This window comes from Sinohyriopsis cumingii, chromosome 4 (assembly GCF_028554795.1).
Source record: "Sinohyriopsis cumingii isolate HCF-2022 chromosome 4, ASM2855479v2, whole genome shotgun sequence".
In the NCBI taxonomy this organism is placed as follows: Eukaryota; Metazoa; Mollusca; class Bivalvia; order Unionida; family Unionidae; genus Sinohyriopsis; species Sinohyriopsis cumingii.
Window position 1 is genome coordinate 67,962,515 of NC_142964.1, and position 15,468 is coordinate 67,977,982.

Consider the following 15,468-nt stretch of genomic DNA (forward strand, 5'->3'; position numbering starts at 1 on the left):
AATGGTATAAGAGGACTGATTCGTCAGAAATTTTTTCACTGGTCAGACCTTGTTGAATACTTTCAGTATATGAATGATGATGGGCTAGACGTTCGTAATTTTGGTTACTTGGAGATTCACTTACTGCAACGTATTGAGGAAGACGAGTTAAAGGATTACCAACATTTGTTACATGGAATCTGCTTAGAAAAAGACGAAACATCTAGACAAACTCTGACGTTTCAGTTACAGTATGTAACATTTAAATTCCCTACTGGAGAACGAACGTGTTTGGTTAGAAATTACCTTTATTGCTTCCGAAACAAAGACACTATAAAATCAAGTTGCCATGCCACGGATTATGTCACATATCATTCAACAGATTCCGTGGAAGGAACTCAATGACCATATTCAAACCGTGGATCATTACCATCGATTATTACAAGAACTGTATCCATTCAATTTTGGACGACAAGTGGTGTGTGTCTTAGTGACTTGTTTTCTGGGATTTCGTTTACCAGCCGATTCTTTGTGGACTCTTTACGATCAGTACTTACCACCTCCATGGCCTTAAATGGTCACGAAAAACTCCTTTTGTTCAAAGCCTTGCGTTTTCATCTGGATACTTCTCGACCTCAACAGGAAAAAAAGATTCGTCAACTTTTAGCGACCCAAGACGTGTATGACGATGTGTGTGTAGCTTGTGACTTACATCCCCATTGGACAGATGTTCGTGATTGGAAAAAGAGGGGTTTTGAGGCTTGGACCCAAGAAGTGGCCCAGTATGCACAAGAGTTGTTCAAGGAAAAAAGTTACTTTTCAACCTGTGTTAGTGACGGTGCCAGAAGAACCCGTCACCGAGAACAACCACTCGCTTCAGGACAGGACTGTCATGGACATTCCTGAAAGGCCATTCCGGGAGGACACTTGTGTGACAATACCTCATGTAGAGACTGTAAGAACATTACACACTGTCCCTAGGACATCTTGGTTACCCAAAACATGTTGTACAGACACTTGTTTATATTTCACTTTGATCGCTTTGCTGTGTTTTATATTCCTGTACATCACTATTTGGGTTGTATGTATTTTTGTCTTTCGTGTTCATATTTGAAAAAAACATTCAATAAACGTGTTCTGAAAAAGTATATAAACTCTTGTCTTGTTTGTTTTTTCGTGTCACAAGTGACATTTCTCATACCATGGCTACCTCTGCTGTCTCTGCTCCCTCTTCCTCTACTGTCAAAGTCATCGACGAACACTTAGATCGTGCCAGTTGGGAGGCTTTGTATCTTCGCCATCCCTTTAACATGCTCATTGCTGGACCTAGCGGTTCAGGCAAAACCGAATTCGTCAAACGTTTGATCGAACATAAACATCATTTGATCGATCGGCCCCCTCAACGGATCGTGTGGTGTTACAAAGAGTGGCAATCGGCGTACAGCCTCTTGCGTGAAAGTCAAGGCGATTCCATCGTGTTTGTGGAAGGCATTCCTAAAGAAGACGATGGCATCGTCTCTGACTCCCGTCTAACCCATTTGGTCATTTTCGACGACATGTTAGGAGAAGACGAAGAAGAAATTAAATTGTGGTTCACGCGCAAAGGGCATCACCGTAATGCCAGTGTCGTTTACATCACCCAAAATTTGTTTCAACAAAGTAAAGCCCATCGCACCATCAGTCTCAATGCGCATTACGTGGTCTTGTTTAAAAGCCCTCGAGATAAATCGCAAGTGCAAGTCTTAGCCAAACAGTTAGGAACGCCTTGGCTGACTCAGGCGTACGACGATGCCACTCAAACTCCACACGCCTATTTGCTCGTCGATTTGAAACCTACGACCCCCGAGGATTTGCGATTTCGTACCCACTTGTTTCACCACTGGTGCCAAGACGGAGGGCCTGTCCTGTACACGTCTCCGTCCTCGACTTCATTTCACTCCCATTGAAAAAAATCTATAAAAACCTCAGACCCTTTTTCGTCTGCCTCACACAGTGTGAACATGACGTCCCTTCAGTCTCATCTTCCCGTCAAATTGATTCGTGCCTTGTATGGCATCAGTCGAGAAAAAGATCCACAAACACGAGCCCGTGTCTTAGAAGCTAGTCTCAAAGAAGTCTTACGATGGTTCACGGTGACGGCACGTCAATTACTCCAAGGAATCATTCAGATTCCTCATCAAACCCAACGCTTTTTCGATCGAAACAAAGTCGCTTTGGTCCAACTGGCCGATCCCCGCATCGACACTCAAACCAAAAAACAAATCATTTTGAAACCTGGAGGGAGCGGTACTCTAGGAGGGGTCATCATTCGCTCACTCTTAAGATGGGATCCTAATGCCCCCAAAGTTATCCCTAAGACAAAAGTCCAACGAAGCCCCAAGAAGAAAAAGAAAAAGACCAAGTCCCCAAGAAGAACTTCTCCAGTGGCGGGACCCTCCTCTTACCAGACACCACCACCATCACCCCGGAAAAAGAAAAGAAGCCCCAAGAAAAAGAAACAGAGAAAAAGTCCTCAAAAAAAGAAAAGTCCACAGAAGAAAACTAGTCGCAAGAGAGGCACTTCGGCCAGGACACAACCTTACACTCGCAAGCCACGACCTGCCACAACGTCTCCGGCAGCCTCACGTTTGTCCACTTCTCCGTTGATGTCACCAGGAACTGAAGAGTACTTGGAGACGTTGATTACACCAAGAACTTCTCCGTTGATGACCCCCAAAAGAACTTCCCCAGTGGCAGGACCTTCCAATTTAGCGGCAGTGGCTGCTGCTCACAAAGTACCTTCTCCCAAAATCAAAGTTCAAGAAAGATCGGGCATGTTACAAAGTTTACTGGATTTGTCCAAGCAAGAACTGGCTCGATTTAGTCCGTTACGTACCCCTGCACGACGTGTCATGCCTGTCCTCAAACTGATAAAACGTAAAGACAATCAGTGGCGACGCGTTCCAGTATAAAAAAGGCCTGTGACCGAGTAGGGTATCAGTGTTTTTAGGTGCTCCTAAAGACTCAAAGATGTCACCCTCCAGAAAACCCCAAGGAAAGAAAAGGAAAGGACTACCACCACGTTTAGCCAAACATGGGGACCTGTTATCTGTCCTGTCCAAAGCTTCTCCACCCCTACGAAAAAAACTCATTCAAACGGCCTCCAAAGAGGTCATCGATACCGTGTGCGAATGTTGTTTGAACGTTTTGAAAGGCACGATCCCTTTGTCCAAACACCAGAAACAATGCTTAGGCAAACATCGTCACGTTCTTCGGAAAATGGTTCAAAAGAAAGTTCCCATTCGTCAAAAAAAGAAGATGTTGGTCCAACGTGGAGGCATTTTACCTCTCTTGTTAGGCCCCATACTGAAAGGAGTCTTGGGAACCATGTTGGGAGGACTGGTGGGAGCAAGATAAAAAGGCCTTCGGAAGTCCCAAGATCTCAGAATTCACCCCTGACAACCCCATGGAAGGACGAAAACTAGCTTTAGTGCCTTACAAACGATGGATGGAATACCATCGGTGGCAAGAACAACGCACCCCGCATTTACCTCCCAATCCCAATTTGAGCGAGATGTCCCAGTTACAACACGAATTGCAATCCTTGCTGGATCGCCAAGATTTGTCCGAAACAGAAAAATCGCAAAAGTACGGTCAACTCTTGCAACGACTGCAACTCTTTCACCAGAAAGCTTTAGACGAAACAGCTCTACCCACTTTGAAAGATTTTAAGACCTTGATGAAAAGTCCAGCACCATCACCAGTACCAGTACCAGTACCAGTACCACCAGTACCCGTGACCAAGACCGAAAAAGGAAAAGAAGAAGAAGAAGAAGGGTTTCAAACTCCACCAGAAAAAGTACGCAAGTTAACAACACCACCTACCTCCAGAATTGGATGGATTAAAAAGATGATGGCCACCCCTTCTTCCTCACAAGAGAAAAAGAAGGTGAAGACAGAAGTGAAGACAGAAGTGAAACAAGAACCGATATCCCCCGCTCAGACATCCTCCTCCTCTTCGACACCTATTGCTGGCCGCACACGCAAAGCCTTGCAATCCAAGAAAATACCCCAAGAGAAAAAGAGTAGCCTCTTCCAAGAGTGGGTGCCTTATTAAGACACCAATCAACACAAAAAATGGAAAAAGTCTTAGCTAGCATTTACTACGATCCCTCCCATCCTGCAGGTTACGCAGGAGTTCAAAAATTGTATCGTGCTGCCAAAACGCGACTGAAAAGTCTCCGTTTACCTCAAGTGCAACGATGGTTACAAGAACAAGCTACCTACACTTTACACAAACCCATTCGACGCAAGTTTGCCAGAAGTCGCACCCGAGTGGAAGGTATCGATCATCAATGGCAAGCCGATTTAGCCGATGTCTCTCATTTGGCCAGCTACAATCGTGGTTACAAATATTTGTTTTGTGTCATCGACGTCTTTTCCAAATTTGCCTGGGTCGTGCCTTTGACTTCCAAATCCAGCAGCGAGTTAGTGCGAGCCCTGCAACGGGTGTTGAAACAAAGCGGTCGTCGCCCTCTTCGATGGCAAACGGACAAAGGCACCGAATTTCTGAACCAAGCTTTCCAAAAAGAATTAAAGAAACGTGACATTCATTTTTTTACCACCGAGAATCCCGAAACCAAAGCCAGCATCGTGGAACGTTTTCAACGCACTTTGAAAGAACGCATGTGGAAATATTTTACGCATCACCACACTCTGAAGTACATCGACATCTTACCGCACCTGGTGCAAGCGTACAACCAATCTTACCATCGAAGCATCGGACGTGCCCCGCAAGACGTGACTCCCGACAACGAAGTGCTGGTGTTCGAGCGCCTGTTTGGTACGTCCCCGACGAGGGCTGTCCCCAAGAAAAGTGGAGAGTTGACCGTAGGAGATTGGGTGCGCATTGGCAAAACCAAACGCACTTTCGACAAAGGTTACTTACCTAACTGGACGACCGAATTGTTTCGCGTCACTGGACGAGTGCATGGCCGTCATCCTGCCGTCTATAAATTGGAAGACATGAACGGAGAAGTACTCAAAGGAACGTTTTATTTGCCCGAGTTACAACGTGTCACCAAAAAAGAAGACGACGTGTACGACATCGAAAGCATTCTGGAACGCAGAACCCGTAAAGTGGGCAAACGACGTGTCAAAGAAGTCAAAGTACGTTGGAAAGGATATCCACCCAGTTTCGATTCTTGGATCGACGCTTCGCAAGTCATCGACTATAAAAAGAAGAAGTGACCATCATGCCCTTTCACACAGCAGCAGACGCAGCTACGTCGACCAGTCCTTCTTCCCCTAGTTCTTCTGTGCAAGATTTACAAAAACAACCCTTGTGGGTGTGGTGTGGAGAACGTGTGCCTAAAACGCAAATCGTCTTTTTCTGCCAAATCTTCGTGGTGTATTGTGTCATCGGGGCAGCCATCGCCAATTTGAGTTTGCAACAAGGAGACAAACAATTGTGGACCATTTTATTGAGCAGTTGCATCGGTTACCTACTTCCCAATCCCTCCCTGAAATTCTCCTCGAACGGGAACGTTGTGTCCAGTGCCAGTGCCAGTCACCAGTCCAACCACAATCAGAACCCCATTTTGGGCGGAGACACACCTCTGACATCCACTAATATTCCCTCGGACAGCCACAGAACTCTGGAATTATGAGTCACCAAAACCAATTTTACTTAACCTTACCCAGTGACAGTTCCATGGAGGTGTTTCCCAACAACACGTTGTGCTGTTACACGGCCAAATTACCTCAAGCCATCCCCTTAGATCACGAAGCCCATTGGGAAGTGGCTTTAGTAGAAATGATTCACCCGACCCAAGTCCTCAATGTCCTTCCCAATCAAAATAAATTTGATGTGGAAGTTCATGACGAACAAATGCAACAGTACTTGGATACCCATGGCAAATATGACAAGAAAACCCGTAACACACAAAATCCAAAGTGGACCACCTATCACTTGTTCATTCCCCCAGGCTATTATTTTAGTGGTCAACATTTGGTCAGCACCATAGTCACCAGGTTTAATGGTGTGTTTCTGAAAGCTTTGGAAAGTGTCAAAAAAAGTGTCACCCTGGAGTACCACAAAACAGCTCGTCGCTTCCTGATAAAATTTCCTGAGGGGCCCAAAATCATGTCTTTCTTATTTTGTCCTGAATTGTTTGACATGTTGGGCGGGGACATGGAGATGAAGAAGAAAGTAGAACAACAAAAAGGCGAATTACTAGTCATTTCTGACAACGATACTTTTACCAAGTATTTTCGTACCCCGGTAGAACTGAACCAAGGACTGAATTTGATGTTCGTGTACTCCGATGTGGTGGAATACAACGTGGTGGGACACACCTCCGTACCGTTACTGCGTGTCATTCCTTTTAAAGTGGATTCTGCCGCAAACGCTGACGAGGAAGGTGGAAACACTTACCACGTCCACCGCGAATTTGTCCATCCTCACTATTTGCCGGTCAGCAAGTCGTATTTGGACACGGTCAACATTACTATAAAAGGAGATTTGGGACAAAATATTCCATTCACCAAAGGAAAAGTCACGGTGAAACTCCATTTTCGAAAACGGTTCTCTCACGATTCGTAAGTAAGTCATGTATCCAGTGTACCGAGGGGTGGCTCGACAGCGAGGACACGGTTTAGGAGACATGTTAAAATCGGCCTTTCGTTCGGTGGCCCCGGTGTTGAAACCGATGGTGACACGCGGATTGCACGCCTTGAAAGATGCGGCACTGACGCAAGGCAAAGAATTTCTCCAAAATGTCATGATCGACAAACAAAACCCTAAAGAAGCCTTCATGAGGGCAGGCAAAAATGTCTTGCTGCAAACGGGTAAAGACATTTTGGGCCGACGAGACACACCTATAAATGCCCTGCACGATACCGAGTCAAGCATTCAGCAAGGACAAGGCAGAAAGAGACGAAGAAGAAAACACCCCTTCACCAGACTTCAAGCGAGAAAGGCCAAGAAAAGAAGAACCGTACGAGACTTAGACGTTTTCGATTATTGAAACACAGAACAAAATGATGCACCGAGAATCTTGCGCTTGTTCCAAGACGGAACTGGATCTGTTTGCCATGCCCCCCACCATGATGACCATGCAAGAATCCCAATGGGTGGAATTTCACCCCGTCTCCTCATTGACAGCCTCAGCTCCCATCGAGTTTGAAATCAAAGGACAGCCCGAAGATTACATCGATCTGAATAGCAGTTACTTGTACTTGAAAGTCAAAGTTGTCGATGAGGACAATTCGACCCTAGATGGCGATGAGGTAATAGCTCCCGTCAACAATTTCATGCATTCCTTGTTTAGCGGAGTGGACTTGTACTTGAACAACAAACTGGTCAGCAGCAGCATGGATACTTACCCTTATCGAGCGTACCTGGAAAATCTCTTGACGTACGGAATAGACGCCAAGAACACTCATCTCAATGCCTGTGTGGTATGGGAAGCTGACGAAGCTGGAAAGTTTGAAAATTTAGAAACTGATGAAAAGAAAGAAAACAATGACGGATTTATAGAACGAAGAAAGAGAATCAAAGATGGACAGAGTTTAGAACTGATGGATCGTTTACATCTGGACATGTGGTTGCAAGAGAAATATTTACTAAACGGGGTCAATGTCCGCCTGAGACTGAATCGTAGCAGTGCCGCTTTCCATTTGATAGGTAATACTGCTTGCAAAACTGTCATCGAGGAAGCCAGGCTCTACGTACGTCGTGTGGAAGTGTTACCTAAAGTGGGTAACGACATCAGTCAAACGTTGAGCAGAACAACCGCCAAGTATCCCATACGACGCGTAGAAGTAAAAACCTTCACCATTCCTGCTGGACAGCGATCCATGATCGAAGATCATCTGTTCCAAGGACAGTTACCCAAGCGTTTGATTGTTGGTATCGTCAAGAATACAGCCTTCAACGGAGCCTACAACGAAAATCCTTTTGAGTTTAAGCATTACAATGTGTCCAAGATCGAGGTCAGTCGCGATGGCAAGACCTTGTGTACCCGACCTTTCGAGCCTAACTTTGCCCAGAAGAATTACTTGAGATCGTACTTGTCCCTGTACGAAGCCACCGGACAGTTAGGAACCAACACCAGTCATGGCATTACGTACGACGATTATGACGGAGGCTACACTTTGTGGGCTTTCGATTTCACTCCAGACCAAGGCAGCGACGAGGGACATTTCCACCCTATAAAATCTGGCCAGATTCGTGTGGAAATTCAGTTTGCGAGTCCACTACCCGCAGATAACACAGTGAACGTCATCCTGTATGCAGAATTCGATAATACCATAGAAATCAACAGTTTGAGAGAAGTCATTCTAGACTATTAGAAGTCATGGAAGACTGTTATCCCTCTTTACCTAGTGAAGAAACTTTGGAGATGGAATGTGAGGAGACCGTGGAAGGAGAAGAATCTCAAGACAAAGACGAAGAAGTTTTGATGAAGTCGCGATGGCCAGAACAAGAAGCCCATTTAGTCTCCTGTTTTGCCAAACACTTGGTGGACAAAATGACGGAATTGATCAAGAAAAATTGTTATGGATGTCAAAACGATCATCCCAGTCAAATTCAACACGATAAATGCCTGATGTTGAGTCAAGAAGAAAAATTGGACGAGTATCTGGACGAAGCTTGGAGTCTCATCTCGAACAAAGACGTGTTGCACCAGTGGTATAAAGACTTGCGTGAACATTCTTGTCCACCATTAACCACTCAAGAGATCCATCGTATCGAAGCTCTCCTGAATCAGAGTGAGGAAACAGAACGAATAACCGTTTATTCCTCAGACATTTTCAAGCAAAAAGTCAGGATCGAATTGACAACGTATTATTACCTGTGAAGAAGAAAAAAAAACAAACACAAAACAATGGATACCTGGGAACTTTATTACCTTTTGAACCACAGTTCGTATACGTCTTCTTGGAATCCCGTCGTCTGTGCTAAAGATGAACTCCCTCATCGCAAACCTAAAGACCATCAAGCTTACGTGATCAACACGGACGACAGTCATCTCCCAGGAACCCACTGGGTAGCCGTCTACTTTCCTCAAGAAGGATGTGTGGAATATTTCGATTCGTATGGATCGCCCCCTTTGGAAGACGATATCATCGACTTTATGAGAAGAAATGCTCAAACCACCCGATTCAATAATGTGAAATTACAAGGCACAGATTCCTTGGTGTGTGGACAGTACTGTGTGTATTTTCTGCATCATCGGAGCCTGGGCTATTCCTTAGAACATTTAGTGACTCATTTCGATCCTCGTTCTTCTGCTAGAAATGATGTGAAAGTAGATCGATGGTTTTGTGACCATTATGTTTATCTTTTGTCTCAAGCTAGGAAACGTAGTGTCCATCAATGGCCTAATGATTTCCAACAGTGGAAATCACAATTTCATTCACAACGTTGTCAGCCCTGTTTAAAGTAGATTGTGAATTGAGAAAAAAATGTTTGTGATTTGAAAAAAAATTGTTTGATGTTATAGTGTTGGATTATTATTAAAAATGTTAGAGTTGTTGTTTAGTGTTAAGTGATTTTTGAATAAAAAATGTTGTGTTTTGAAAAAATGCTTTTGTCTTTTGTTTAGCTATAAGAATGTTGAATTGATGCTCTTTCATTTCTTACTATCCCTCTCATGACAATCACTGAACGTTGCGAATCGAAAACCGTGTGGGGGATGTTTTCCTTCACGTCCGCGCTTTCACTTTAAGAACCGGGGTTGTTTTCAGTCTAACCATCCATTGTCGACTCATCCTCCTACGAAGATGTGCTCCAAACTAGCTAAGCTCAACGAAGCCTACGTGAATTTGCATAGGGTCAGACACAGTCTGATACCGAAGCCAGAAGAAATAGAGAATGTGAGAATGTTAAAAATCACTGAAGACCTGATAGAAGAGCTCTTCAGAGAAGAAATGAACAAGGAGAAAGAAGAATGGACAGAGAAGTACAGACTTCAGAGACAGCAGCAACAGCAGCAACAACAACAGCAGCAGCAGCAACAACCTGAAGCTGACAGAGGCTTTGTCGATTGTCGTATCGACACCAAAGAATTCTTCTTCTCTTTCCGAAGAAGCAGACCTATTGCCAGAAAGTCTATCCTCAGAGGACATCGCATTCTTAGAAACTAAAAAGAATGCCATAGCAAACAAAAAAACAGCCCTTTTCAGGGCTACCCAATACTCTAGAAAAGAAATAACGATCGATTTGCCAATGTGTGTAGGTAGAGTAGTGTGAAAATAAACACTAACTCTTTTTAAAAATGTGAGGGTATGTGTTGGTGTGTTTGTGTTTGTAAGAGCTCAAGTAAGTTGGTGTGGATAGTAGATTAAAATGATATCTTTTCTTAGTGTTTGAGGTGTATATTTGGAGTTAGATTGAATTGCTTTGCGTATGTGGATAGTCTATTGAAGTGATGGGTAGCATAAAAAAGTGAGCGAGTGTTTCTTTTAGGTCCGCGCGTTGTTGATGTTTTTTGGTCATGATCTAGGTAAGATGAATTTTATGTTTTTTAGGGGATGTTTTCCTTCACGTACGCGCTTTCAGTATAAATTGAAACTCGTTCGGCAGTCCAGCTACCCTTGTTGATTGATCAACACAGCCAGAAGAATGAACACGAGACTTGAGAAACTGTTGGAGCTTCATGTGCATCTGGAATATGCCAGGCGCATATTAAATGAACTGGCCGCGGAAGCCATTGTAGAGGAGGGAAGGGTAAGAGAGGAGGAAAGAAGAAAGAAAGAAGAGGAGGAGAGAAGATATAAGGAAGAAGAAGAAAGAAGATATAAAGAGGAAAGAAGAAACAAAGAAGAGGAGGAGGAAAAGGAAAGAAGAAATTTCAAAATCCCAGAGAGCGAAAATTGGGATTCTGAAGCGACATATCCTGCCTCTGCTCTCTGCCCCCAAAAGGTAAAAAGTAACTGGGGGATAAGATGTGTATGTGGCGCCAGGCCTGGAAGGTGCCACCATTAACCAGGTGTCCATGAAGTTCCAAACAAAAACAGCCCTTTTCAGGGCTACCCAATACTCTAGAAAAGAAATAACTATTAATTTGCCAATGTGTAGGTAGAGTAGTGTGTATATAAACACTAACTCTTATTTTAGATAGTGTGAGGGTATGAGTTTGTGTGTTTGTGTGTTTGTGTTTGTAAGAGCTCAGGTATGTTAGTGTGAATAGTAGATTATGGGTTTCTTAGCGTATGTGAAGAGTATAGTTAGGGTTTCATTATATGAAATGAGAAAGTAGGGGGATGTTTTCCTTCACGTACGCGCGATGTTGGGTCATGATCTAGGTAAGATCCATTTTATGTTTTAGAGGGATGTTTTCCTTCACGTTCGCGCTTTTCGTATAAGAACCCACAGTGCTCGTTGTTCAAACCATTCTGCAAAGAATACAAAGAAGATGGCTTCTAACCAAATGGACAAAATGGAAAAATTGCAAAACGTCCTCGACAATTTAGGAATGATAGAGCAAATGTTGGTTAACCTAAACGAGGATCACTATTCATATAGTCCCCATCGAGTGAAGATGGAGATAAACAATTTACGAAAAATGAAGGTAATCATCAGTGATCTGTTGAAAGAAATAAAGGAGGAGAAGGAGGATGAAGAGGAAAAGATAAGAATAAGAACATGGAACGAAAAAATTGAAAAAGAAGAGGAAAATGAGAAGAGGAAGAAAGAAGAAGAGGAGGAAGAGAAGAAAGAAGAGAAGGAGAAAAAAAAGAAGAGAAAGAGTGTTGGAGATAAAATAAGAACTTGGTGGAGGAAAAGAAGAAATTAGAAGAAGAAAACCCAAAGGCCCTTTTCAGGGCCAGCCATATATCTCGAAAAGAGATAGTCTTTGAATTGCCTAAATTTAAATTTAAATTTTAAAAATTTTTTTTAAAATTTTTTTTAAAAAAAAAAATCCCATGTTAAATTCCCCTTGTCCGTAGAGTGACCCACGATTTATTCCCATGTTAAATTCCCTTGTCCGTAAAGTGACCCACGATTTATTCCCATGTTAAATTCCCTTGTCCGTAAAGTGACCCACGATTTATTCCCATGTTAAATCCCCTTGTCCGTAAAGTGCCCCACGATTTTTCTCCATGTTAAATTTCCATTGTCCGTAAAGTGCCCCAAGGGTGTTTTTAATGCTAATTCCCATTGTCCGTAAAGTGCCCCCCTTCACTACTAACAAATCAATGACACTTTAAAAATTTTGAAAGAATCAAATAGTGATGTAATACAATATTCAGCATTCGTGGACTTATCGACCATTCGCGAAAGTTAGACATGTACAACAGACTTGTTAATGTTAGTGTTATGCATAAATAACTTCTAAATTTATTTTTGTGTCTATATGCTCACCCTAACTACTAATCGACATGGATTTAGTTTATTCGTGACAAGAATTTTAACTGCAAATCTAGGTAAGTATCATAAACGTATGGTTTTCATACAGTTCTCGGTAATTATGGCAGGTAATATACAGATTGCTCTTTTTATGTTCAGATTACACTTTTTTGCCACTATTATTAGTAATAATTACACTTATACCTCTCTTGCGGGTTTGCATGTATGAACCTACAACAAAAAAAAACAGTTCAGGTTCACATTTGATACAACTTCCCTTTGATCGGGTACCAGGCTAACCGATCGTTAGGACTGACGGGTACCTGGAAGTTTCCTAGAATCTGGACATCTCTAGACATCATTCAATAATTTAAAACATGCTGAGGATGCCGACATCATGTAACAGGCCCAATTTTGCCTTCATAAATAAAAAATTGCCATAGACACCCAACCCCAAAAGAGGAACAAATTAATTTTTTTTTCATGCATCTACGTATATAAATTTATATTGTAAGTCACACATTATTATTCCTGTACACCGATGAAGATCTTCAAAGATGTTTTCTGATCAAGCATAACCTAAAAACACATCGGAAAACCTAACCATAACATTTCTTGAGAAAGTCTGCAATATTTTGAAATTCCATGTTGCTGAGTGCAATTTCTGAAGGAAAGGCTTATTTCAAGCTGTCAACCATCATAAACATGACATTCAAAATGTCAATAGTAGTTAGGATTGTGTTATATCAAGTTCATTTACAACTTGTCAAACACAGGATTTGATCAAAAACATTTTGTACATATTGCCAATAGGTGCTTGCAAGAGCCATAAGATAAAATGGTAAGTCTAAATTTTACAATATGTGTGTGGATGAACATGTCTGCACAGATTTGCACAGTTTAACGATTAGACGACATCAATCCTAAAAATTTCAGTCATTATCAGTACAGATTTGGGGCTGATTTACCTGCCAATATGTAACTATATTTAAAGTTATATTCAAGATGGAAATAATGCTCGTCTTGTACTTTACGCTTCATTTAAAGTGAAAAAAGAAGAAAGTTTTTGTACCTTCGGACCTTATGTTTTTAATGTAACCAGAACCAACCATATTTTTTTTATATTTAGCCTTCATCTTTGTTATCCCAATAATTTTCACTCAAAACAATACCGAAAATATTGTGATACCATCCATATGTCTGTCTATATTAGCAGCTCTGTCCATTACTTTATTGATCTCCCATTTAACTTGGTAATTTACTTGTGCATATGGTGAAAGTCCATGTAGTAACAAACATTTTCGTTTCCGCCCTGGCTTGTGTTATATTGATGTGCCCAAGCATAACTCAAATAAGAGAAAATGGGTGGAAAAGGTCAGAGCAATGTCAGGCTAGTAGTTAAAACTGATAATATTATATACGGTGTATTGTTCAATCCCTGGGGACTAACCAAGACTGGCACTTACAGGGGGGTGACCTTTTTTAAAGTTGGGTCACCTTTTTAATTCCTGGGAAATCTGAGATACGAGGGATGGAAGGTTAAGTAAGCAAAATGATGTTAAAAAAACCCGGTGTTTCGGGCGATTTCCCATTTATGGGTGGAATTTGAAGAAAAACTGTGGCATAATTTGGATTGTTGGCAAATAAAGTTTATAAGTACTTGTGTTTATCTGACAAATACTGTTTATTGCTGCTTGGGGGTGAGGAAAGTAGAATGGTTGTTGGGGTTGGGTTTGTGTACTACTCATGACTCCCAAACCACCTCAATCACCAAGTGTATATGGTCACAGTTAGCAACCCCAACATCAAATACGGCGTATTATAGGTACCGAGTAAATGACAGACAGATAGACAGTGAGAGTTTAAAGAAACGAAGGGTACAAGGTGATTTCCACAAAACCACTTTCGTTTTCTCAATCAACGGGTACAGTGCTCTGCTGTAATTTGTTAACTAACACATTGCTATAGCCAACTACTGTTGTACATTGCTTACCACGAGCTTCTGATGATAGCAGTATATAAGGATATAAACTAATTAGGCAGTGGATTGCATTCATAACTGCCATAAGTTCAATGGACTATACATGTCTCGATCTATATGACGACTCGTCAACAGTGCTATAAAGTAAATGTACGTTTTAAAAAAAACCAGGAAGTTGAGACACGCAGTGCTAACATCCAAGCTTTGAATTATTTAAGAGTTATTTCCCTTCACTGCACAGCTCTAAAAGGTATAAACAAACAACAGCTAATAAATTTGTTTTATGTCTTGCCAAGTGAAGGGTCAAATTAAAATTCTTTGTGCACAGACTATGAGAATATAAAGGCGTTTTTTCCTGTCACAGCTAAAAAGAAGGCGGTTATTTGAAAACATACGTGCCTCTCTCTCTCTCTCTCTCTCTCTCAATTACGATTCACCATCGCCGCTAAACAAACTCATCGCATAAATTGGTTTGAACAACGAATGAATTAGGACCTATCATATTTCATCTAAAATTCTTCATTAGCGTATACGAACTGATCTAATTAACACAGCCATACAATGTATTTCTTAATCGTAGGAAGGAAGCTCGAGTAATTCCGACTTTCAAAGAGAAATATCTTGTTGATAAAAGCAGGACCGACCGGGGGGGGGGGGCAACCAGTGATATATCCCCGGGGTTCGGGTCCGTAAGTGGTCCCGGGCCGAACTACATTTTTAATTTTAAAGAAAAGTTTGCTTGAACAAGAATAGGAGAGGCCTGGATGTTTCTTACTCCAGCGCACGTGATCGCTCTCTACGGCCCAGGATAAAAGAAATTACAGACCTGTCATCATTATATCCATCATTTCCAAACTATTTGAGAAATGAACTGAGGTCCAGTCAGCATTGGTTTTGAGAACATTTCTCAGAAACATTTGGGTGCTTTTCATAAAGGTCATGGATATCAGACCACTCTGTTACGCTTGCTTGAAGCAGCGGGGGTGGGGGAACAGACCAAGAGTACCCTCCAGTCATTGTTTAAAACTACACTTTCTAGTCGTCGTTGGGCTTTACTGGAGGTGGGTCTATAAAAAAAGTTCGACAAGCATCATTGGTGTTCAAAATATTTAATGAATGCTCACAAAATTTGCAATGGACATCGTTGGTGTTCAAAAATGAGTTGTTGTTG

General features: G+C 42.0%; 1 protein-coding gene and 1 long non-coding RNA gene across 3 annotated transcripts in view; one reads left to right on the forward strand and one right to left on the reverse strand.

The window, feature by feature from the left end:
- The window catches only part of LOC149801386 (roundabout homolog 3-like), a 62,977-nt gene extending 48,522 nt beyond the window's left edge, over window positions 1-14,455 (reverse strand). For both annotated transcript variants that reach the window (XM_089955459.1, XM_089955458.1), the window contains exon 1: window positions 14,310-14,455. In XM_089955459.1, the coding sequence (XP_089811585.1) occupies window positions 14,310-14,382 (73 nt within the window). In that variant the 5' untranslated portion in view covers window positions 14,383-14,455. The remainder of the gene's footprint in view (window positions 1-14,309) is intronic.
- LOC149801385 (uncharacterized) overlaps window positions 1-15,468 on the forward strand; it is a 147,942-nt gene that overhangs the window by 58,414 nt on the left and 74,060 nt on the right. The gene's annotated exons all lie outside the window — the stretch shown is intronic.